This window comes from Pollicipes pollicipes, unplaced genomic scaffold (assembly GCF_011947565.3).
Source record: "Pollicipes pollicipes isolate AB1234 unplaced genomic scaffold, Ppol_2.1 Scaffold_7261;HRSCAF=8764_pilon_pilon_pilon, whole genome shotgun sequence".
In the NCBI taxonomy this organism is placed as follows: domain Eukaryota; kingdom Metazoa; phylum Arthropoda; class Thecostraca; order Pollicipedomorpha; family Pollicipedidae; genus Pollicipes; species Pollicipes pollicipes.
The window spans coordinates 61,133,066-61,157,585 of NW_023597054.1; the positions used below are offsets into that span (position 1 = coordinate 61,133,066).

General features: G+C 50.6%; 2 protein-coding genes across 2 annotated transcripts; one reads left to right on the forward strand and one right to left on the reverse strand.

Annotated features, from left to right (window-relative positions):
- Positions 1–947: 947 nt before the first annotated feature.
- Positions 948–14,148, reverse strand: LOC119111707 (uncharacterized). The gene is made up of 5 exons (XM_037235512.1): positions 13,682–14,148; positions 8,198–8,344; positions 3,519–3,686; positions 1,661–1,829; positions 948–960 (listed from the first exon to the last, which is right to left on the reverse strand). Exons 1-5 carry the CDS (start codon positions 13,800–13,802, stop codon positions 948–950), a joined length of 618 nt encoding a protein of 205 aa, XP_037091407.1. The 5' UTR covers positions 13,803–14,148.
- Positions 14,149–14,413: 265 nt separating this feature from the next.
- Mesh1 (Metazoan SpoT homolog-1) lies at positions 14,414–23,351 on the forward strand. Its single transcript, XM_037236610.1, has 3 exons — positions 14,414–14,601; positions 21,776–21,906; positions 22,177–23,351. The coding sequence occupies exons 1-3, from the start codon at positions 14,487–14,489 to the stop codon at positions 22,465–22,467; spliced, it is 537 nt and encodes a 178-aa protein (XP_037092505.1). The 5' UTR covers positions 14,414–14,486; the 3' UTR covers positions 22,468–23,351.
- The last annotated feature ends 1,169 nt before the right edge of the window (positions 23,352–24,520 follow it).

Sequence of the window (24,520 nt, forward strand, 5' to 3'; positions counted from 1 at the left end):
CCGCCGTCGGCTAATCGAATCTCCGCCACGCCAGGCGCGGGCCGAGCGGGGTACGGCACGGAACGAGCGGGGTGGGGCGGGAGATGACGACCGACGAGGGCACGAGAGTAGGACGGACTGGGACGCGATGAGATGCAGGGACGGAGTGAGCGCACGGAGGAAGACGGAGATAGAGCAACGGTACGGTGATGGACTGCTCGATGGTACTGTACAAAACGAGTGAGGGCGGAGGTGAGATGCGGACCGAGCGATGGTGCTTACAATGAGATGTGCAGACCGAACGAGGCAACGACACGGAACGAACGGTGATAGACGATAAAAGGCAGGGCAGAACTGGAGTTCTGCATGAGCCGAGTGAGTGCAGGACACCAGTGAAGTGAGATTGCGACAGGCGATGTGAAGCGTGTGCCAGTGTGTCATGGATAGGTCACTGCGAACACGGGAGCCAGAATAAAAAATCGGAGACGGTGGGGTCGTGACTGGGTGAAGCAACGGCGAGAGTCACAGTCTCGGCGGTCGCGCGGCGGGAGTCACGATTTCAGCGGACGCACGGCGGAGTCACGACCTCACCGGGCGCACAGCGGCAGCGGGCGCACGGCAGGAGTCACAGTTTCAGTAGGCGCACGGCGGCAGTCGCAATCTCAACGGACGCACGGCGGGAGTTGTGATCTCATCGGGCGCACGGCAGAGCTCACGATCTCAGTGGCCGCACGGCGGGTGGGTAGCCGACTCGACGACCGCAAGAATGGTCGGCGGGAAAGGCAGCCTTCCGAGGGAAGTCAGAGCCACAGCCTCCGGGCAAGGTGGCCGCCCACCCACCAGTGCGACTTGACCGCAAGTGTGGAGCGACCAGCATGTGGCACGTGTGGCGTGCGGCATCATGCCGTTGCATGGGCAGGCTCAACAGCGACGGGAATCTGATGAGAACGCAGTGACGCCGCACCCCATCAGGCCACCGTTCTGCGCGACGACGGAACGGACAGGAACCGAGAGAAATCGTGAGAAAGGACGTGGAGGAGTGGTGGGGATGGCTGGGGGCGATGACTGGGGATGTAATGGAGTCGAAAAGGAAGCGAAAAACTGACAAGGACTGCGGGGCATCTGGCAGTATCGTGTGTGTCTTGCTCCGGCTGATGATGGCCGAGTCACAATAAATACATACAAAAGGAAAGGGAGAGTTAATACACCCGATATAACAACCATAAACCAAGCCTGGACCCTGGCGTAGTGTGGACCCTACTTTCGGGTCGTTTTAAAAGCGGAGCTCTGCCATGGGATGCATCCATGACCTGCCTGGTCGGGTGGCGGTGCCGTTTTATCCACAGTGACGCGCATGCAAGTAAGGGAGACGGCGCACCGACGTGCACTTGTCCCCATTGCTGAGGATTAGACTGGCGTCGGACTGACGCCCATCCGCCCCTACCGCTTCATCTCTCCGCAGTGATGTTCTCAGCTCATTGTGGCTCTCTTCGCCATCTTCTCACCAGTGCGTGAAAGAGAGGCCCCATTCTCAGTGACGCACGCGAGAGAAGGAGGGAAAGCGATGGCGGCAGGATCATGCCTTCTGTGTCCGATGGACCCGCTTGTCCCCAGTAACACCCTCCATCTGTAGTGACCCCTGCCTCAGTGCCGCCCCTGCCTCCCCAGAGCCGCACCTGACAGTGAGAGCGGTGGAGGGAGACTGGCGTCGCCGTAGCCGCGAGCGCGCGCGTGCCGCGCCCGGTAGAAGAGCCTCAGCACCAGGCAGATGAGGCAGCTCATCAGCGCCAGGCCCGCCAGCAGGCCGACCACGGTCGGCGTGTCCGGCTCCAGCAGCTCCGACAGCGGGTCTGGCGGCGTGCACGCGGCGGGTCTCATGGTATGCGCGCAGCCGTCTGACGTCACGGGCAACGCCTGTCTGGCTGGGCAAACACAGCCGTCTGGCGGCGTGCACGCCGGGGTCTAACAGTGAAAATACAGTGGGTCTGATCAAAGTCGCACAGTGGCCGCACGACCAGCGATATCCTACAGTTAGCGGCTCTGGGCTGGCCACATGGCTACCATAGGCTGCAGTTAACTGGCACAATATTTCGGAATGGAACCGCACCGAATGGACTATGCCAGCAGGCGGCAGAGCATCAGAGACATCAATCGAGCGCACCAGTACGTATCGGCAGGGCACAAATCCCGTCACCACCCGGTTATTCCGCTAGAAATAGGAGGGCCAGCTGGCGAGGCGTCACGTGAAATGAAACTCAGAACGCAATGGCGCATAACAATGTATCACGTTGAATGGGACTTTGATGGCAAGGGGCAACGTTATTCCGTCGGCGTCTGACGATATCTCACTATTGATGGTGGGCCTGGGCGCATAACATGGGCGCCATAGTGCACACAGATGCGCAGAGAGACAGATGACATTCGCCTGTGTGAACACCAGTTTATCACGCAGCTCGTACGTGTATCATTACCGCGCAGTGGCGTGGGCAGGACCCCGCCCAAGACGGAGCCAAATCGGATCATCAGGAGACCTTTTCGCAAAGTCGGGCCTCTTCGTCGCCATAGGAACCATGTTCCTGAATTTGGGAGCCTTCTTAAGCTTGACATCTACTTCAGTGCGTCGGGAGACGTTTTTGACATTTGGAAGCACTATGGATATCTTAAACTGCCAAAAAGTATTGAGACTTTTGGCCCTAGGGGGCCTCGCCACCTCCAGGCAGGGGGGGGGGGGGCGCATGACTCTAAAAGTCCCCTCCAGGTACTTTCCGTCATCACGCACCGCAAAAGAGAGATCACGCGTCCACCATCCCCGCTGACAACGTGGGCATCGGATTTCAACGCTGCCTTGGTTCACGCTCTTGCTATGCCGAAAGAGGTAACAACGCTGCCTTGGTTCGCGCCCTTACTATGCCCAAAGAGGCAACAGCGAGCGTGACACCTTGCTCTGGGAGAATTGAAAAGAGAAACATTGCCGAGGATGCATCCCCGATGAACGCCAATTAACCAATGAGTGAACGCACGCCAATAGACACACCGGTCGTGAGATCCCAAAAAATACATGGAAACACAACATTTGAACGGCCCCGTCGAGGACCGCTGCTCACGCACGTGTCAGTCGTCACTGGCGCGGCCCGCGGCTTCCTGCGCGCTGTCGCCAATCAGGGCACGACACGTCCATCGCACAATGACCGGGGAATCGACCCGACGAGGCCAACAATGCCCGCCGGATTAATGCCGTGAATTGCTGGCACCGACGCCGCGGGACTGCCTGTTGTCCAATAAGCGGTGCATGCGCCGACCCGGACCCGCGGGACCCGGCGAGGGGGCGCGCCGGCGGATGGTGGGGAGAGACCGCGCGCGCTGGCCGACCAAGTCAGCGATTACTCACAGCAGTGACGTGCGAGACATATACACCGTGACCTGGCACCGTGACATGACACGCGTGGCACATCCTCACGCGATTGAGACATCAGGATTGCGTCGAACACAGCGGCTCCCCCGTCGTCGGCGCCTGGCGCCGCCCCTGGCCGTCGACTGACCTTTGACGCAGTACATGCGCGTCGAGCCGCTCTGGAAGGGCGTCGGCTCGTAGTGCACGCGACAGCGGCAGACGGGCGACAGGTGGTCGGGACCGGCGCGACACTCCGAGTTCAGGTCGGAGAACGTGCACACCTTGTCGTAGCGGCACAGGTCGCCCAGGTGTCGCGCTGGCCGGCGGGGTGCAGGTCAGCGCGCCGCGAGATCAGGGCCGTCAGGTCACGGGTAACAGGTCGGGGGCGTCATCTGATGGGCCAAGCTCATAGGAGTTAGAGTCTTGTAGTCAGGCGTTATACTTGGCATGAATACTTTTGGGTGACACGGCCCGTCACAAAAGACAACACGGGTGGCATCGCCTAAAAAGTCAAAGAAGGCTGTTAAAGCCATCCCAACCATTGAATTCTTAACCTTGCAGCTGGTGATGGTCCGGATCACGCACTCCAGGACAATCAATGTCAAGAAAACAAAGCGAGGCAGCCAGGCCGGGACCATCAGAATCAGGACATTCAGTCATCGGACCACGACCGCCCCTCATCAGATCAGATCAGGAACCTCATTCATCAGATTACGACCCTCGTGATCCATCACTTCAATGTCAGGTCGGTGTAGAGACTTTCGCATCGACTAGGTGATCATCTGATCGGCAGTGTGACGATGGAAACGGAGGCTGAAAAGCAGTCTAGTCATGATATCATGGGATACGTTAGATTTTTAAATCAGGAGTGGTCGTTGTATCAGCGGGACAGTCATAAGGTCGGTCCTGTGATCATTAGATCAGCTAGCTCATCGGATGACTTGATAAGGCGATGCTTCATAAAAGTGTTGGAGGCACTACGCAAGCTTCTCAGAAGAAGGCTCAATGAATCGTAGGTGATTGTTTTGGCTGGCTAAGCACCTTATGCACATTGACATTTATAGCGAGCAGTACTACTTCTTGGAATTCTATTTCAACAGGCAGGGGTTTGCTGCGTAGTTTAAAGGAATCGATGACTGAGGAAAAGCTATTTCCATGACGTGAACGTTGATAAGTTCTGAGAAAGTCTTGACTGCTTGCATAACTGGATCAATAGGCTTTGGAGACCTTTTGAGACGATAGAAGACAAATGATGAATTCCATCTGTGACAATGCAAACCTTCCAGCACATACCGCAAGTTGCTTCTTCGGCGTTTTTCATAACGCATTCTTAATAAATAGCCTGGTACTTAGCCAATTTGAATTACCGAACAAAGACTTCTCAAATCCCGCAACAAAAAAATGCATCAGGTATTAGTACTACCAATTCATGTAACCAAAGCCTTAAATTGAGCGTTCTCACGCTACGGGGAACCGACCTTCGGTATACCAGAAAATAAAAGTTAAACTAAGCTATCAAGGAATCGTTTGGATATATCATGAGAATACTTGGGCATTGTCATATTCGGGCGTTCCAGCATCCTCAAAATATTCGGCCAGTTGCTTGCTGTCTTCGCATAACCATCGTCTCCTGGTATGCTAGAAGTCGGCTAATTTCAGCATAAGAACCGGAACTGAGAATTCGCTGCAATTTGGAATGCGAATCCTGTCGAGGGTGGATTCGAATTGAATTTGGATTCCAGATTCGAGAAGACTCCAATCTATAGATCGAGTTTCCACGTCCAACTTGTGTTGATTTTTAACTATTCTAAACTTCCATATTCATGCATCGTTGATCAATGTCCTCAAAATGAAAAAATAAGGCTGAGTAATGAGGCTTACAAGCACTTTTAAGCATAACAGCTTTATTCCAGGACGTCCATTGCTATTGAGACGGCCCCTTGTCCGATGCAGTTTCCCTCAATGCTCTGCCCCTCACCTTTGTCAATAATCCGTGGCGATGTCCTGACTGTTTTGATCACCACCGGGGCAACTGTAATTTCGCTCCCACATCAAGCCAGCGAAGCGTGACAGTAGCGGTGGTGTATTCGAATTCTGATTTCCAGGTCTGGAATCCCTGTATATGTGGTTCGAGGATTACCATGATTCGCAGTTATGATATCAAATATATTCCAATCCCGTGAATCGGAATCTTCAGCTTTTACGAGACATAGTTTCACCGAAAAACCTTGCGTGGGACTGGCGAACTGACAGCTGACGCTGGTGAACTGACAGCTGGTGCTGCTGGCTGACAGCTGACGCTGGCGAACTGTCAGCTGGTGCTGCTGACTGGCGGCTGACGCAGCCGGCTCTACTGTGGATACTATAGGCTCTCATGCGATTTATATATGCTTAATCCTTATCAACGCCTGAAAACAACACCTGAAAACGATCCATGATTTGGGAACTATTGCACACGCTAATCTGCACTAATCGCCCTTCAATGTTGCGTAACGTCGCCGAACAACGCTTTCTGATTAAGCAGGTTGCATCAAGTATCTTGCAAATATTACGCCACATGTTTCCAAGAATTGCGCGACATATTGCTGAAAACTTTGTGGCGATCTGATCAGTGGCTTCAAGGATGTACCAACCAACGGGGTGACTGGGCCGCCACGGGCCGTGCTGTCAAACTGCCAAATTTCCGGCTGGTTGAGAGTGAGACTTGCTCGGCCTGCGGCCTCACTTATAAGGAATGCGCCTTACAGCGCAATTTTCGGCTTGCAGCATATGTGCATTAAGTGTGACAAGAACTGCATACATTTGAAAATAGTCATTTATTGATTCCAGTGTCTGAAGACTTTTCGGCACACTTCTGGTTTCGCACTCCTTTGTGCAATGTCAGTTACATTGCGAATACAACTCGTAATAATTGTGGTATGAATGCATCATTGTTGGCCGTGGAAAACCCCAATGACTTGAGCACGCATTTCCACCCAAAAGCGTTAAACTGAGCTGGAAGGTGGGAGCTGAAAGCCCTTCACGTCTTTCGTCGGTTGGCCTAAGCGATACATTATAGTCGTTTAACTCCACTGTTTAGAAGGAAAATTGTTTTCGCTCATAGTTAAAGCTTAATTAAAACCAAAAACCAAGATGGATGCCAAACGTTTCTCCCAACCGGGACGCGAGTGAAAACGCAGCCTGGCACGTATGCTACGTAAATATGATTTTGACAACCTGCTAATGGCCCACATTCACCATACGGAATATGCAGAATTGCACTTGCGATAGACCACTCAGCAGAGTGAACGGCAGTACAAAATGCAATAAATATTGCAAGACGTAATTCAAGTCTAGGGCGACAGCAGTCAGTTCGTTTTCATCAACTAATTGCATCAATGAAAGCGCAGAAGGATCTATAATGTCTGTGGTATTTACAGCAGCTCCAGAGCGTCAGCTGTCCGTACGTTTTCATCAGCTGATTGCGTATTTAGAAGCGCAAAATGATTTCTGGCATTAATGCAAATTACTGCAGCTTCAACTGCATGCACAAAGTATTCTCAGTTTCTTGCTTAGACTGGGCACACAGGCGGAGCAACTATGCCCTGGCACATCTGTCCTACCGCATCTCGTGATACGCGAGTAGACACCACTCCCCGTCGTTAGTTTTCGGCGCCCGCAGCGTCACCACCTATAGCGGAAGTTACACTGACCACGTGAGAATACCTCGCGCTCGTGCCTGCATGAATTTTTACGTGTTTTGCATGCGCCTATGCTATGTCAACGACGACATATCGGGAGAAAAACGCCTGAAGGGACGAGACACCAGGGACCACGGGCCCACGAAAGTCAGACTACAGAACCTATCGAAACGTGCGTCTGGCGGGGCGCGCTGGCTGTGGCTTTCTCAGCAGCCACGGCGGACTTCAGCGCCGATCCGCTGCGTTATGCGGGGCAAAAACTGCGCAAACTAATGAGCGGGAATATAACCCGCTACACTATGAGCATGACTACCGTTTTAGTGAGCCGCGACTTTGTTCGGGCTGAGCAAGCGTGTTTATGGCTTGACCGGCCAGAGACAGCAAGGGATTGTCGCGCCGCTGCGTCAGACCCAGTCAGCCACGCCCATGGCTTAAAACGGCTGCTTATGGCTGCTTAAGATTCCCGAGTGATAGCATTTTTTCTCATCAAATAGAATTTGACAGCCTGGTAAGGAACGGGGGGGGGGAGGGGGTGGACACCTCCACTGGGAAAAAGCCGCACCGCTGGGGCCTGCAGAATGTCTAGAAGCTTGACGAAAATTCCGAGGTTCCCAAAGGAAATCGCAGGAAGCAGGACTGCAACGTAAGTACGCGGAATTTAGGCCCGTGTCGCGTCATGTGTACAGTACGTCAACACTAAGTACCGTGGCGGAACCACCTTCGCATATTTGGCGACGAGTCTTGCGTTGAGTCCAATAGTTATCGACAGTATATACGAATTTTCCCCAAGTTCTTGTGCCACAAATTCTCCATTTCCCCCCCAAAAATCTTCAAATCCTCATTCCACAGCATGACATGCCATAAAGACCATTGGCTCTTCACGTCTCACCGACTATCTGGGCCACTTTCAGGTGGGATGCCTTTACAACATACCATGTGGGATGCGGTGAGGGTGTGGCCGTGACTTCAAACCAGGACCGAAAATTTCAGAGGCGGGCTCACTAACCACTACACAGCAAACGCTCCAGTGCATGGCCATGGTATAGTGCTATGTTAAACTCAGGGATGAGGGTCTGGGTTTATTTGTAGGATTAACCATTCACTGTGTTCCGTCACCACACTGAGTTCCACCCTGGCTGCCGCTTACCTTCCTCACAGATGAGGTTGTCAATGACGACCGGATACTCTCTGCTGCACTCACACCTGTGAGAGGTCGTGTTGCAGAAGGCGTGCTGCAGGATAGCGCTACACGTGCTGAGGCAGTGGTCCCCCACGTAGTGGGATCCCTTGGATCCTGCAACAGCGGGCTCGTGCCGTACTCTGAGCCTCTTTTCGCAAGACCAAAACCCGATTCCTCTCATCAAGACATCATACAAAATATCCCACATACATTAACATGTGTCTGTGTATATCCTTCATAGCAGTTCTAGAGCAGTTATCTGTAGCTTCATACGACGCATCAGCTAATGAGTGGATATTGGCGCAGGTATTTATAGCAGCACGCACGACAGCAGCAGCAACACACACGCACACACGTCAGATGGATGCCCTTGCCCTACATGCACATGTCGCTGAAATGTTAGGAAACAGAAGATCATTGGACGCGAAACAGCACCCGAAAAGCGTATCGTCTGTGCGCGGATCTGAACCCTTGCCGCCCCAAGACAGAAGGTAGTTTCCCACATCTGCCACGTTAAGAGCCGCTCCCAAATCGCAGTCCCTATGACGAAAGCCATAATGTACTCCGTGTCATTGGAGCCTTACGACGCACTCAGCTGCTGAGGCTATATGCGTCGCCTGCCTCTCACCCTGGCAGGAAGGGCGCGCACCGGGGAATCGAACCCTGTATCTTTGGCTTCCCAGACGCGCAATAAAGTGTGACCACATTAAACCGGACATTAACGTTAGCCGTCTCTCACGTGACGTGGTCTGTGGTTTAAGCAAGTGCTCGACATTTCGTCATATCGCAGATAGCATCAGGTATGATGAAATAGGCTTACCTATAATTGCTGGTGTAAGTTTAAGTGGAAAAGACCGCTCTAGACAGCGCAGTTTCTCTGTTTAGTTAATATGCTGCTCAATACGCTATTGTTTGGTTATGTCATCGTACCCTTCACAACAATGATTCAGGGCCAATTGACGTCCGTTAAACTTGAAAATCGTGTTCATGAACACCAGATATGAACCACTCGACAAATATATTTTCTTGGCATCGATCGCTGCCTGGCTAATGGCTTATGGATGAATTTGAATGACGTTAGCATGCGTCGTGGATGCCTGGGTGACCTTGAAAGTCTCCCCGAAATAGTCTGCACATCTTCGCGGGCGTATAGCTCAGAAACTGGAGGGGTTCTGGCCTTCAGGAGGGCAGGGCTGTGAATTGCACCGTGTGATCTCCAACATCACGGTTTCAGTTCAAAACCCCATACAAACGTGGAACGCTACGTTTAATGCAAACATCTCTCTTCGCCATGCCTGCCACTGCTGCCTCTGCGCCTCGTGATTAGTGTGTTCGATTAATGTTTGACACCGTAGTGTGGGGGTGGAGCACAGTTCGTCATACATTCCTGAGAATTACACATCACAGAATGCACCATCTTATGAACCGATCGAAACACCCAAGTAGCTTGATTTGGTGCAGATGCAACTTACGTTTTTCTTCAATGGCGGGCAGATGTGGTTGCTTCAAGCCTCGTAGCCTTATCGCTGGCACATGCCCCACTAATTAGGCGGAGATCCTCTCCTTTCCCCTCTGACAGGTGGCCAATGGTCGTCCTCCATGGGATGTGATGTATCGTTAATACATCTGCCACCGCCAGACCGGCCCTTGTGCCTCGTGATTTGTGACCGACTGATGGATGCCGCTAGTTATCTGATTAAGTATTTCCTGTACGCACGACAGCTTATCCACAGGACGATACCGCCAAGCATCGGACACCAACGGCTTTTCACATCGCCTTGGCACCCAACTACTACTCATGTGACCGCTTGCGCGAGTTTCCGCGCGAAGGGCACGTGGTTTGGCCCCCTTCAAAAGAACTGAAGTACGTCCAAGGATGTAGCTGTTCGTCACGCGTAAAGGGAGAGGCAATTATTCATGATACCCTAATTGCGCGTTTGTAAGGCTCCATAAATCAACCGTTATCACCTCAAATGTTCCTCCTGATCTTAGGGTTCAGTGGTAACCATCCAAGTTCACATGGCTTCATTTTCACCTAAACGCCGTCTGAAGCATCCATCACGATTTAGCTCTGCTCTTGTGAAGTTCGTCTGCTGGCAATAACCAGTCCAATGGGACAACCTTGTGCTACATCCATTAGAAAACAGGTCGCACGTGTCCAATGATCCAGTCACAAAATATATGAAAACTCTGGCATACTTGGGTAGGTGAGAGGACCCATGCGGCGCCTTTCCGTTCTGCACTTAACATCATGTTGAGATGAAGGATGGTTCAGAAAAATGCGTAAGTAGCTGATGATTCAATGGATGAATGAACGTTCACCTCTGATGACTTAACAGACGCGTCTTAAGTATATGTCCGGGCGCAGAAACCACGACGGTCGTTCCAACATTTCGCAGTAATCCGATCCATTACTTAGTTGCCGTTGCCATGGCAGCTGTGTGACACTGAGTGCGAGTCGAATCCTGCTGCACTGGTTCCAGCCGCAATGCTCCAGAGACGAGTCAGTACAACGAAAAGAAAGCACTGATGCCTCTTGGCAGCCTGAGCAGTTCTTTCAGAATTATACACTTACCACTGTAGGGGAAAACATGCGTTGGGTTCTGTGCGGGCCACCCTGTACTCCTAAAAGCTGTCACATTGTAGTTTATTGTTCTTTGTCTTAATCAAGGCGACATCAGTTGAAAAACTTGTCGAGCATTTGCAGACTCTCTTGACTATTGAAGGAGTTGGCATGACACAAACATCATATGTCTACAGGATACTATTTGGTATAACATGATGCTAAAAGCGATGTTTTAGGTAGCTCCTACCTAACATACCATTAGTTAAGATACTTGTTCTCTTTATTTGGCTCAGTATCCGGATCCGATCTGTCTTTGTGCGTATGCATTGAGAGGGCTCAGATGAGCATTAAGGGGGGGGGGGGGGGGCTTGATTCGGCATTGGGGCTCCGGCTTTCCCAAAAGTATAAAAGTGACGCCCCTGAGTTGTGTCTCTTGGTACCCCGAGAGCCATATTTGCAATACCATATTTGAAACCATATCACCACATATCCGGAACTTGACACTATATTTTGACGTCACCATATTTGGAATGACCATGCGAGTCGCCCATGCTGAGTCGAAACGTTTCATGAGCCGCATGAATTTGAGGAATGAATTGGCAGCGGACAAAAAACGTTCTTGGTTAACCGGAGGCTTGTCACTTGACTCTAGGTCACCACATTTCAAACAGACGAGTCTAAGCTGAATCGATTAATGAAGGTTTTGCGCAAATCGATTGCAGGATTAGACGCATGGGGTTAACAGCAGATCCGGCCAGCAAAACAGATCTACCTAGGTGACCCTAGCATTTTCCGGGTCTCCTGTTAACCAGTTGAAGTCTGCCTTAGCGCGCCACTTTTACTACTTTTATTATTCTATTGATGTTGTATTTCAACGTGTTGCTGACGATCTGAATTTAAGTTTGACGCCTAATTTGAGTAACCAGATGTCTTCTGCTCGTTCATGATACCGTGTTCGGTAATAATCTCTCACTCGAAAAATTCCATAATAGAGTACCGCGCCGGAATTTTCGTGGCAATCGACAGCATTTAGGGGTAAATGTGATGAGAGTTGTGGGCTTTGAGCCAGGGGCACAGTTTGAGTGACTAGACAAGTGGGGAAGTAGATACTGGCGGGCATTGGGTACCGTAAGTACCTGAACTAAGCATTCGTATGTTTGTAATCCACTTTCAAAGCACGTTTGCACGTGAGTCTGATTCCTGCTGGTTTAGACCTAGTTCATCTCAGCTTCTGAAACTGGCTGGTGCAAGTCGGAGTTTGATTCACCTGTGATTTATATACTTGAGTTCGGAATCTATCCGAGCCTGGCCAGTTTCGGACCCACGCCTGGAGTCAGTGCGGTGCTAAGTGTTTCATGTCTTCGCATCAGCCAGCCGGGATCTAACGACCTTCATCAGGCTGTCGTCAAATCCTCTGCAGCGCGCGCGACGGTCACCCCCGCCTGTACGTCCGAAATTCGTTTCCTGTTGAGGCGGGGCAGCGTCGTGTTCCATCCTGGCGCTGTCGCTTTTCGTCCAGCCAGACCTCCGGACATTTGACCAAAAAGCCGGTCAACATGACCCGTCGATTAGCGGGCCGCGCCGGCCAGCCCCGAAACCCGACACCGTCGACCGGGACCGGCTGGCCGCACACGGTAATGGATTTCCGATCCCGCTGCTCGCAGGACGATCGGCGAGATTGGCTCGGCCGCCAGTGAGGCGGCTGCCGATCGAGCTCCATCGCGACGAAGACGTCCTGGGATGGGCGCTCATCACGGTGATCGCACGGTGCAACACGGGACGGGACACGACGGCCCACACAGGCATGCTCTTTCCTTACTTCCGGCTGCTTCAGGAGAGAATAATGCGCTTCACAGGCCACCGCTGTATCTTGAACACAAGCGGCACTTGTCCGTGCTGTAATCAGTGCTTGTCCAACACAGCCTACACATGCATTCTTGACCCCAGTGAGTAATGCCCCGCCCCACACCGAGGAAAAGCCGATAACAGCTTGCCCAGTGTTCAGCGCTGAGAAACACTCAGTAAAAACACAGTCTTGCTTCCGTACCGTGCGGAAGAGGACCACTGCTCCCAGAAGCCTGCCGTTCAGTTCAAATCCAACCGCCTAATGGATGATGGGAAGCGTACCGATCCGACGCTAACAAGGCATGCAGCTTCGTCGGAAGTAAATTTTAATGTGACGCCTGTTGCACGCTTTACGAGCGCGCGACACGGAAGGATCCACAAGCCATAATCCATTTCTTGGACACGCGAGCGCCACGCACTCACGGAAGCAGAAGCAGGACGGAACAGAAGCAACGCAATTTCAGCTAGAAATCAGGTAGCAGCTGGACAAATAGCAATGGTTACACGCATGCGTCTACGCCAGTTGCGATAGCGGTAAACGCGATGACTATCGGTAAAAAATGCGATGGATTCATGCAAGTTTGAAGAGGTTACAGACCGTAAGGCCGACCAACAGCTCAGACCCCGAACATTGGGGTCCGCCCATCCTCGCGCTTCGGATACACAGCCGATGGAATACACGCAAATCCAGTTTCGGCCCGATCACGTTTCACTTTTGAGCGTAAGTTGGCCTTGTCCTTGCATCGCACCTGTATTGCTCGCTCAGCCCCACAAACTAATATGGCAAAATCTGCACACCTTGAGGCTCATTACCTAGACGTTGGCAATACATACACTACAGATTAGTCATGTAGAAATGTGGACTGGAATGTGGCCAAATGGAACACAATTCTCTTTCTGTACCTTGCAACTCACAAACTAAGCCCCTGTACCCAGTCAGGCATGGTACATTTTGGGGGCATTTCCGACAAGAGCACAACCGCGGCACGCGCAATCATCTGCAGCTCATCGCCATCCACCCAGTCCTCCTGAGTCCTCACCGTTATATGACGGCGACCCGGAGTGTTCCGGGCGGTCGTCCCCTCGTGCCCGTAACACCACGTGTGAGAAGAACAGCGGGAAGACCACCATGGCACTCATCAGACACTCGTTGCGGTCCATCGTCCACCTGTCGGTTCTGCCCACGCTCAAAGTCGTGGGAAGCGGCGCTTCACGTAACTTATCCGGAAGCCACTTAAAAAGGCTTGGAAGAGAAACTACCGGCTACGCTCGCAGACACTTCAGGAGCCTTTCTTCGTGCGGTGCAGGGACCAACCCGGCGCGCGGATGGGATATTGGCTGAAAATGCCTGATGCCGGTCACGGTGGAAAGGCAGGACCACTTCCAATGTTTGCGATATTTTCACCGCTGGCAAATATTCCTGTGGTCAGTTCTTTGGGTGATTGTCTACCCTCCACCGAAAATCAAGTCGGTTCCACACGCCACACAGCCCCCTCTCCCACAACACCGCAAGACTGTTCTTCACTGCGCGCAGCAGAAGACGCCGGGCGCCGCATGCCCCGGGCTCTACCGCTCGCGTCGGCGGCTACCGACTTCTACCAAGTCTACCGCCCGGCACCGTCGGCGCATTTGTCGAGACTCAAGGCCATTCAGCCGGGCCTGCTACCATGCGGCTGACCGTACTGCCGGCGCTACCAACTCCGCTCCACCGGGTGGTCGAGAGTATAAATCGATAAGGGCTGCGCAGCGTGCGCGGCAGTTCCACGCCGCGACCGCGCGGGGTGCGGGGGATTGTGGTTGTGCAGCCGAGCTCAACGGAGGCTAGTTTGCCGCCAGTTCTGCAAGATGGAGGATGGAGCCGTCAGATGTCTGCTGCGTGCCACCAACTTCGCCGCTGTGAAACACAAGGATCAGCGTCGGAAAGATCCAGAGGGCACACCATACATCAACCATCCTATCGGTCAGTGGCTGGCTGCGCGTGGTCACACGCGACTAACGCCGGGCATGTGACGTCATCGATGTGGGGAAGTCACAAGCGCGGGAAGCAATCCAAACTCATTGGCAGATGTTTTTGGACCTTGCTTCATGCCTTGTCATGCAAACCCGTAGGGCTAACGCTACACTTTTTCTAGGACGAGGGAGAGGGATGGGGATAACGCTTCTCCCCTGTTTCCCAGCTTTGCTTGGAGCGCCCGTCCTGCAAGTGACTCCTTTTGCTGGGCTCGTGATTCTCCTTGTATATTCTCCATGCGCCTTTGTATGTTAGTTGAGTGATGGCCGTCGGCCCACGCGGCGTATGATGTCCGATTTCCCACATATGTAAAGGGGTGTTTGTATGTGTGTGCGTGCATGCGTGCGAGCGCGCATGTGTGATTTGTTGTCAAGGGGCACACACACGCACACATACACACACAGCACTCAATACCCCGTGACCTTTGGTATGCCAGTCGGTGCGGCAGACACATGCACTCGTGAATGCGTACATCCGCAGGCGAGGGACCGATTTAAAAGTGAAAAGGTATACAGACTGGGTATGCTTGAAGGAAATGTTTTACACATGAAGGTATTGAAGCAAGCATCAGATATGATGAAACAAGCTCAATTAGAACTATCGTCACACTTTTGAGGAGTAAGACCGCTCCAGACAGCACAATTTCTCTGTTTAGTTTATATGCTCCTCGATACCTCATCGCTCGATTACGTCATCGTACCTTGCTCACCATTGGTTGAGAGTCAGTAGGTGGTGCAATAGGTGCAGATGGTTTCAGGGAGAGTATTGCAAGGGCACCCAGGTATCCATGACGCCACAATGATATCATTCAAAACTTGCCATTCCATTACTCATACAGCAATCAAGGCCAAAAATATAATTGTCGACCCATTCATGTCTGACGTCCGTGAACACGATTTCCAGACGTAACGGCTGTCAATTGCTCTCAAATCAATGCTATGCAAGGCACGATGACTTAAACAATGGCTCGAGCATGTTCCCTAAACAGAGAAATGGTATTGTCGGGAACAGCCTTTTCCACTTAAGGATACCAATAGTTATAAGTGAGCTTATTTTGTCATTTTTGATGCTTGCTTCAATGTGTTTGGATGTGAAACATTCCATTTAAAGGGAAAGTTTGACGTTGGAAGATATTGAAGCAAGCATCAGATACGATGAAACAAGCTAACTTGCAACTACTCTTATGCTTTTTAAGTGGAAAAGACTGCTCTTGACAATACAATTCTCCGTTTAATTAATATGCTGCTCAATGCGTCATGGATTGATTACGTCATCGTACCTTGCACAACATTGATTGAAAGCCAGTTTACGGTCGTTATATCTGGAAATCGCGCCACGAACGCCTGAGATGAATCCTGTGACATTCATCTTTTTCTTGGCCTTGATCGCCGCATGACTTACGGAGTGGCAGGATTTAAATGACGTTATTTTGACGTCATGAATGCCAAGATGACCTTGAAATACTCCCACCGAAATGTCTCCCCCATTTTTGAGGACCTGTACCTCAGAAACTAAAGGGGCTTAAGTCTTAAGAAGGGAAGCATTGTAAACAGTACCGAAAGGTCTTCAAGATGGCTATTTCAGTTTAAAGCCTCATACAAATGTGGAACACCCCCTTTGAACGGAGTTTTTCACATTTGTATGCATGTGAAATAACCACTTTGAAGATCATTTACAAGATTTACAGCCCCACATCTGTCAGGCTGTGTAGATTATTTCGTGCGGACTAACTGTAGGCCGTTAGGCATGCATAAAGCCATAGCATCGCCATTCAAATTCTGCCATCCCATTGGCCATGCGGCGTTCAAGGCCAGGAATAATAGTGTCGTCGGCCCGTTTACAACTGGCGTCCGCGAGCATGATTTATAAGTGTAGTGGACGTCAATTGGCTCTTAATTAATGTTGGGCAGGCTGCGCAAGTTTCAATCCCGAGTCATGTTGTGTGCTACGTAATGTAATGATCGGGAAAACGTTACTAGTTTTTGCGGAAATATGACTTGCGATCGAATAGCTCAAGGATAGGACCATAACCGAATATATGAATGCGCCTAAAGATCTCAAACTCACTGATAAAAATACAAGAGCACCGCGAGAAGGGCCAAACATAAACACATAACGATACTTGACTCAGCGAATGCTTCCAGCACCGCCACTTGCATCCCTCAGCGGGTGAAGTACTGCAAGTGAGTGCTTGGGTGGTGATTTCCCACAGGTAGTTTGGCAGCACCGCATTCTCACAAACGTTTCATGTCCCAATCAAGCTATGAGGTATTGAGGAGCGCGTTTACTAAAATATAAATTTTGTTGTTCAGAGTGGTCTTTTCCCCTTACAAATGTGGGAATACGTATAAGCAAGTTTGTTTCGTGGTACTTAATGTCTGCTTCAACGTCTTCAAATATGGCACAGCTCCGTTAGGAACTTGTTCTGAAAAGCCAGCCTGGTGACGAGGAGGGGGAGGGGGAGGGGCGTTGGAGATGGATGGACTTTGTGCTGTTTATTCACATAAGACATTTTGGATTTGAGTAAATTTCATACCTACTGTGCTATATATACGCCCACAGCTGTCTCCCCAAGCCCCCGCATCACTGCATTCTGGGTGGCGATGCTGTGACGTCATCATGGGACTAAGTCATGGCACCAACGCTCTGGCGGTGTGAAAACGCTGTTCTTTGGAGGTTGATTTAAGCATTTCCATAAGCCGATTTTTTCCACCAAGCACTCAATGAAACATTTTCAGCTGGGAAAGGGCTTTCGTTTGCACCAGAGCCACAAAATAATTGTTGAAATGTGCTTCCAGCCTGCTCCTAACAGACAGCTGGGCTTGTCCATTCACCAGTGATTTATCCCGAAGAACTTTAGCCGAAAGTGCTTAGAAACAGTCTGTGTAAAAGAGTGCGACATGCAACAACAACAACAACAACATAGGATGGAAATGAGATACGGCGGGCCAGACAGGCTCGCAGCACCCTGGGACGCGTATTGAGAGGTTGGTACGCACATCCGGTAGCCTTAGGGAGAGCGTTGTCAGGGTGGATGCAGGGTTTGCCTGCCCTTATGGGGGCAGTTAGTGGTGAACCCCGGGGGCTTTAATACAGCGCGCGAAATTTCAGTTCAAGAAAACATAATTTTCCTGCAAAATGGACCGATTTCTGGTAAGTTTTGCAATTTCTGCCGGTCAAAGAATCGGGGCCCATATCTCAGGTCCGAAGTAGTCTAATAGGGATATTTTACGGCGCTGGGGGTATTATTCACCACGCACTATTTGTACCTAACTCATCTGACATGATAAATCTGCAAGTTTACCAATAAATGGGAGGATCATAGCATAGCAACAGCGAAATTCTTGGCACTTACCTTCCTCGCATCACGTTATTTTCACAGTTCGCTCCATAAAGGTACTGCAGTACGAAGATATTTGTGCAATCATTGCCCATTAATTAATTCAGTGTAAGCATTGCATATTATATTTTTATTTACATATAAATATTCCTTTTACAAAAATGCATTACAGATAGATATTCACGCCCGTTGGCCTCGACGAATATGGCACGGGTGCTGGAGCTAAAAAGCCTGGTTTAGTAGGACTTATTTTTGGAATCAGATCCCAATATTGATTTGTCTTTAGAAGGTTTGAATTGCAAAATTACAATATCTGCTCACATAATATTAAAATAAACTTGAAGAGCAGGGTTGCCATCCAGTTCAATGGCGAAATCTCCGTTTTTTTATCACGTGACTAGTGTCTACCAACCTTTTCGTGGTACCATCCCAAAACCATACTGCTGGCCACCAAAGCTTAGTCCCATGGTGTCGTCACGTATGCGTAGCCTTCTCTAGTAGTCTTGTGTCTCCCCTACTGGTGTGCAATCTTACCTATTCGACTCGCCTGTGCCATTCGGCAAAAACTACCCGGCTTCCCTAAACTGTTCCTCCTTTTCAGTATTGTTTCCCATGCAGATGCAAAATTCCACGTGGGGGAAGGCATTTTGGGTCATTGGTAGGCAGATGCCTCCCAATCACCCAAAATGCCTTCCCCCACGTGAAATTTTGCATATACTGTAGATGCAAAAATATGGCCTAGGTTCAGGCTGGTCAGAAGTTTTAATTTCAATCAATGGCCCTTAGTACGCTAGAGCCTGGACTTCGACAAATGCTTTTCAAGGGGTAAGACTTTTCGTAGCATTTTAGGTGAAAAAATTAAGAATCTTCAAATACTACTAGCCAAAAACAAGGTAATACAAACCATAAAAGTCACAGAAAGGTATTTTCATATATTCATTGTCTGAGCTCTACTTCCGCTCGCCCGTCAGCAATCACTGCCCGGGACCGACTGCCCCCTGCTAAGTCAATGTAACTGCTTTGTTGCCTGTGTATGGATCAGCATCACTACTCATTAGTGAGTAAAGCATATATAAGACACCTAGTGCGGTTATTTTTCTCAATTAGCTCCCCTTTCACCACACACAGCGTAAAATAAACGTTCGGAAAACCTCCTGTGTCTACTTTGCTTTGCTGATCTGCTTTTGTGTGTAGGTCAGAGGCAATGGGTTTTTAAGATAAGTTCCGTACCTATATCTATCGTGGGTGCTTGGTGTAACCCGCCATGCCAGCATAAAAGTTGGTGTTTTGTATGTTACCGAATGTCCGTGCAACTTACGTAAAGTTATCGTTCTTGCGCTATCTGGCTTAAACTGTGGTCGTTATTTGAAATACCTGGCAGGTTTCACACACATTCTGCAAATATCATTATGACCTCATTTGCCTGACGAATATACACCAATAGTTTTCCTAAAATACCTGAGGTTACGGTGAACGTCTACGATAGACATAGGTGCACAACTCCGTAAAGAAATACGTGCCTACAAAAAAAACGTCAAGTCGGCTACGTCAAAAGAGGGTCAAATGGGTGCCCTGTGGACGATTCCAAGCCTAAGGCAGGCAGTTTCTCGAGAGCTTATGTTCTGCTGTGGCGTGGTGCAGGGGAAGTAATTCGGAAATAGTTATGTAGCAGGTATTTCATATTCTTCACACACCATTAAGTAGCGATGTTGATCGGTTGTCATAATTGGGACTCTACTACGCACTCAGCTGCAGAGACTGTATGGGGTCGCTTGCTTCTTACCATGGTAGGAAGGGCGGGCACCGCGGTGAATCATACCCCGTACCTTTAGTTTCCCAGATGCGCAATTAAACCACTTCACTACCGGTAGCCTTGGTGCTGATCCAGGAGCGTGCAGCAAAGCAGTCGCACGATCTGTTCGCAGACTGCAAGGCAGGGAAAAGTCGGTCCAGTGCAGGGGCCGCTGACGGCGGATGGGAGCAGGGCTCAGGCAAGGAATATCGGAAAGAAGAGCCTTCTTTCTGAGACTTGTTTTGTTGCAGGAGAAACCCCGATTTTATAGCTTTTGTCACATTGTTTTGGCAGTTAGCATATGGAGCTTCCAAATTTGTTTCTGCCTGAAATGCTATGACAGAAACTTATATTTTGAAAAGCAGTTGGCGAAATCTAGGCATATGCGACGTCTGGCGCACTATGCGTCCTTGATTCGAATTGGAAATTCTTTCCAGTCTGCGCTCAGGCCGTATTTCAACATTCAAACTATGGAGGCAGACGCCTACTCAGTGACCCCAAATGCTTATCCGCTCGTGGAATCTCGCCTCCCCAAAGAAAGCAATGCGGAAATGGCGAGTAACTATAGGAAGCTGGGTCATCTTATTTGTCAAACGGTACAGATGAGTTGAACGGGTAAGATCCTGCACCAGTAGGACACGGCTGTGGATGCGTAACTAGCATAGCAACCATGCCATTTACTTGGTTACAAAATGTGTTGTGTAAATTAAGGGCACTTTGAGTTATCTATTTTCATCCCCTCCCCGGTCGCCGGGCTTGCCATCTGTCAGTTCCTTAAGCATGCCCTGAGCTGGGTTCCGACTTTTTGAAACGTTCCTTCGCCTATAGCGCTGTGTGTTCTAAGCTAGGTGCACTGTTTTGTGCGATCTAACACTTTCCTGCCCTGGTTGGAGGTCCTTGCCTATGTAAACGGTGCCCGCTACGCGGACGCTGTGCTCTTTGGCATAGCTCGCACTAGTTATTTTAGGGCTAATGATTGCAGCCTAACTACCTGAAACCTGATACCGTATGCGTTTTACGACGTATTGGGGGCAGGGCCGGCAGGATATAGTTTTCTATTCAGTTGGGTAGGGAGGGAGTCCAGCACCCCCATCTCCACCCGAAATTGAACGCCCCACAAGTTTGAGGGAAGAAATGGGCAAATTGCGTGGAGAAACCTATTTGTCTGTGTATTTTGGAAGCAGGTTTCTTAATTTCTCACTGCTCATCTCCCCCAATCGATTTCGCGAAACTTCACCCCCGCATGACGAGCGTGAATTGCGGGTGTTCAGTACCTTGATTGCCTAATGCCCTACAATTCAATACGTATGCTCAGTGCTGAGGGGCGTAGTTGTACAAAATGAGTTGGTCCAAACAGCGAGAAATGACCCAACCTACCGCCGAAATACGCCAATAAACGGGCCTCTCGTCGGTTTTGGTTAACTTTCCTCTCATAGTTAGGAGGGAGGCTGGAGCCCGAGTTGGGGACTGAAGCCCTCCGCTCCCCCCCCCCCCCCCCCCCAACTGAACAGGAAGCTGCACTCCTGCGTATAATACTCATACTACGTAATCAGCAAGCTCAATTGGCAAACAGCCATGGTGAGCATCTTGTGCTCTGTGGATTGCATATTGCTCAGGATAAGTCATGACGCATCGTGCTAGCCGTGGCGTGGCTTGCTAATTAAGCTTGCTGACTACGTGGCATTAGAAAGATGTGTAGAAAATGCAGCTGGTGCATGTGCAAAGCGCATTCAGCCATGTGGGGCCGGGCTTGTGTGGGCGAGGAGGGCGTCGCGAGCGTGCATTATATGTTTACGCTGTATGAGTCATATTTTCGGATGTGGATTGGACACTGGTGATTTCTTGCCCGGCCACCCGCCCGATATGATTAGCTCAGGCGCGCTGACGCGTTCACAAGGCAATCTTTGGGACCAGTAAGGGATGTACCTACCAGCCGAGTCGTCACTCCGCACGATGTGACGACACGACACGACGAAGTTTATTGATTGCAGGTGTGGCGTATATTCTGATGGATGAGGGCGATGTCACCGACATTGAAGTCTTGCAGGCAGCAATTCTGCACGACACGGTAGAAGACACCGACACGACTCTAGATGAGATTCAGGATGTTTTTGGTGAGAAGGTGAGTGGTTTCCTCCAAAGTTACCTGGAGGGTGTCGAGCGTTGCTCGAAATGAACCATCGTCATTTACCCAGAACTTATCCAGGCATCAAAAGACGGCTACCGCTCGAATACGATGCTCCTTAAAACGTTCGGCCTAGCGCTTGTCGACTCTGCGGCCTCGCCAAATTGTCGTGAACATCATACACGGTGTGTATGGCTTGCGTTACCTCCCTGTGAGCAGCAGTTGCTCTCGGAATCATTTGACGGCGACTGCCCACTCTGCCTCCAGGTGCGCTCAATCGTGGCCGAGGTGACGGACGACAAGACGCTGCCGAAGGCGGAGCGGAAGCGGCAGCAAGTGCTACACGCGCCCACGCGCAGCCACCAGGCCAAGCTGGTCAAGTTGGCCGACAAGCTGTACAACCTGCGCGACTTGACGCGAGCCACTCCGGCGGGCTGGGACCAGCCGCGCGTGGAAGAGTACTTCCAGTGGGCCGCGCAGGTGGTGGATGGCGTCCGGGGCACCAACAAGGCGCTGGAGGCTAAGCTGGACGAGGTGTTCCGTCAACAGAAGGCCTGATGCGCGGCGAGGTCGGAGGCCTTGGCGCGGCATTGCACGGCTTGTTTACGCGCCTGCGATGCGTTGTATGCGCCTAGCGGGTTTGCTGTGGGAGCGCGTGAAAAAAGCGTCATGCTGATGGGCTTGCGGAAGAAACTCTCGGGTTTTGGAAACTTCTGTTTTGAAGATCTGTACTGAGACTGAAATGGGAAAGGGTGATCGGGAATGTTGCGTGTCTTGCGCGCGCGTATGCGTGTGCACTTCAACTTGCGCGCGTATGCGTGTGACGGTATTGTCAATACTCATCTCAGGGCAGCAAACATTTCTACAACCCCGGGGCGTAGCTCCCGAACCCGAAGCTCCTGAGCCCAAAGGTGAAGATAAATTTTGCATTCACTTGAATTTTGAACGTAGTTTTACACGTTCTGAGAGAGGGCTGATGAACTATGGCGGCGTCTAAGAGTATTGCAAGGTATGTGAGATGCAAGATTTCTACCTGATTTATTTACATGATTTTGTTCCCGGATCTAGACGCAGTTAGGCTCACGAAAGCGGAGATGCACCCAACGAGCTGTAGACGGAAGCTGGAGGCCACAATTTGGTTGCCTAGAATGATGACGTGTGCTGGATGCGAGTACAATGTTCCCACCTGTCGGTATCACGCCTACGCTGCTTTTATCTTTCACTGGCAAGCCGCCTCCCCTGGTGTAACAATATATGCGTGCTTTACTATGGCTGCACATGGTAAGGATCGTGCCTTTGCCCTTCGGGGATAGTAGTTATGTATAGACATTCATGGTCTCAGCATAATGCAAAAGACCGTTCTTAGTCAATTGCATGTCGCTCATCAGCCCCACACCGATGACATAATTGGGTGTAATGACTGGGCGTGAAATAAACCTATTCGCCGAATGCAGCGTTGTCACTGAAGCGAGCCAAGATACTTTCCTGCACCTGCCCTTGCCTTTGATAACAAGCATGCGTTAGTTTCTTGCGGTGACTTGTATATTTACCCCATTCCTGTCACGGCGCAGGCTCCTAACGCGGTTTTACTACTCTGCGATCAAACTGCGAAGGCGAGGAATGGCTGCATTTTAGGCTTTTCTAATCTTCACGATTTCCATTGTTTCCCGCTTGATGTAGCAAGCTTTCCTCTCTCCCAAGACCCATGACTCGGTTGATACAATGACGATGCTACACATGGAAAAACTAAGTTATACTTGAGCATGCTCCTGATCCAGTGCTACCAAACCAACGCCAATGAAATGTCACTAAATTAGGACTTGGATCACAGGTTCGCTAGACAGCTTCAGTTGATTCGGCCGACGTCGAATGAGGTGCAAGCTCCTGTTTGTATTGAGCGGCCTCTAACAGTCTACTGTGCCAGCCTGAAATAGAGCGTTACCAGCACAACACCGTATACTGTATATCCGGCGCCGCCAAAAAATCTGAGGATCCCAGAAGCGTTGTGGCCTTCCGCCCAATCTAGGTGAGTCCGGCTGCTGCTTGATCGAGTTCTGACGATCACTTATTCTGGAACCACTGCGGTGTAGCTGACGAAAGGCATGCCCCATCTTCCCCGGAACGAACCCAGTACCCGTTCAACAGTGAACCATCCATCCGGCTGTGATGCCGCCCAGCGGTCTGTGGTGCAGTGCTCCGCGGGAGTGGGTGGGCAAAATGTGTCGGGGAGTCCACGGGGTGACGATGAGGTAGCCACGTAATGCACCCTGCAGTCGATCTCCGCGCCGACGGAAGGTCACGTGGGATTGATGGAAATCTTCCCGCTTCACGATGTGCATTTCGTATCGGGCGTTGTAGCGTGCCGGAGCCGCGGCCAAACACAAACAAATCCAGGCGACTAGTGGTTACAGCTGTTTCGCCTAAGAAACACGCTACCACGCCCAGTTCTCCGAAGTGGTGGGCAATTCTTATTTATCTGATTAAGATATCTTCGCGTTAAAGTAACAGATGACAGCATTGCGGTAAAAACGCATTGACGAAAAAAATATGATCCGGTATCATCGACGGTGGGTCTCCGTGTTCACGCAAGGTTTCGGTTCATGTTCAGATC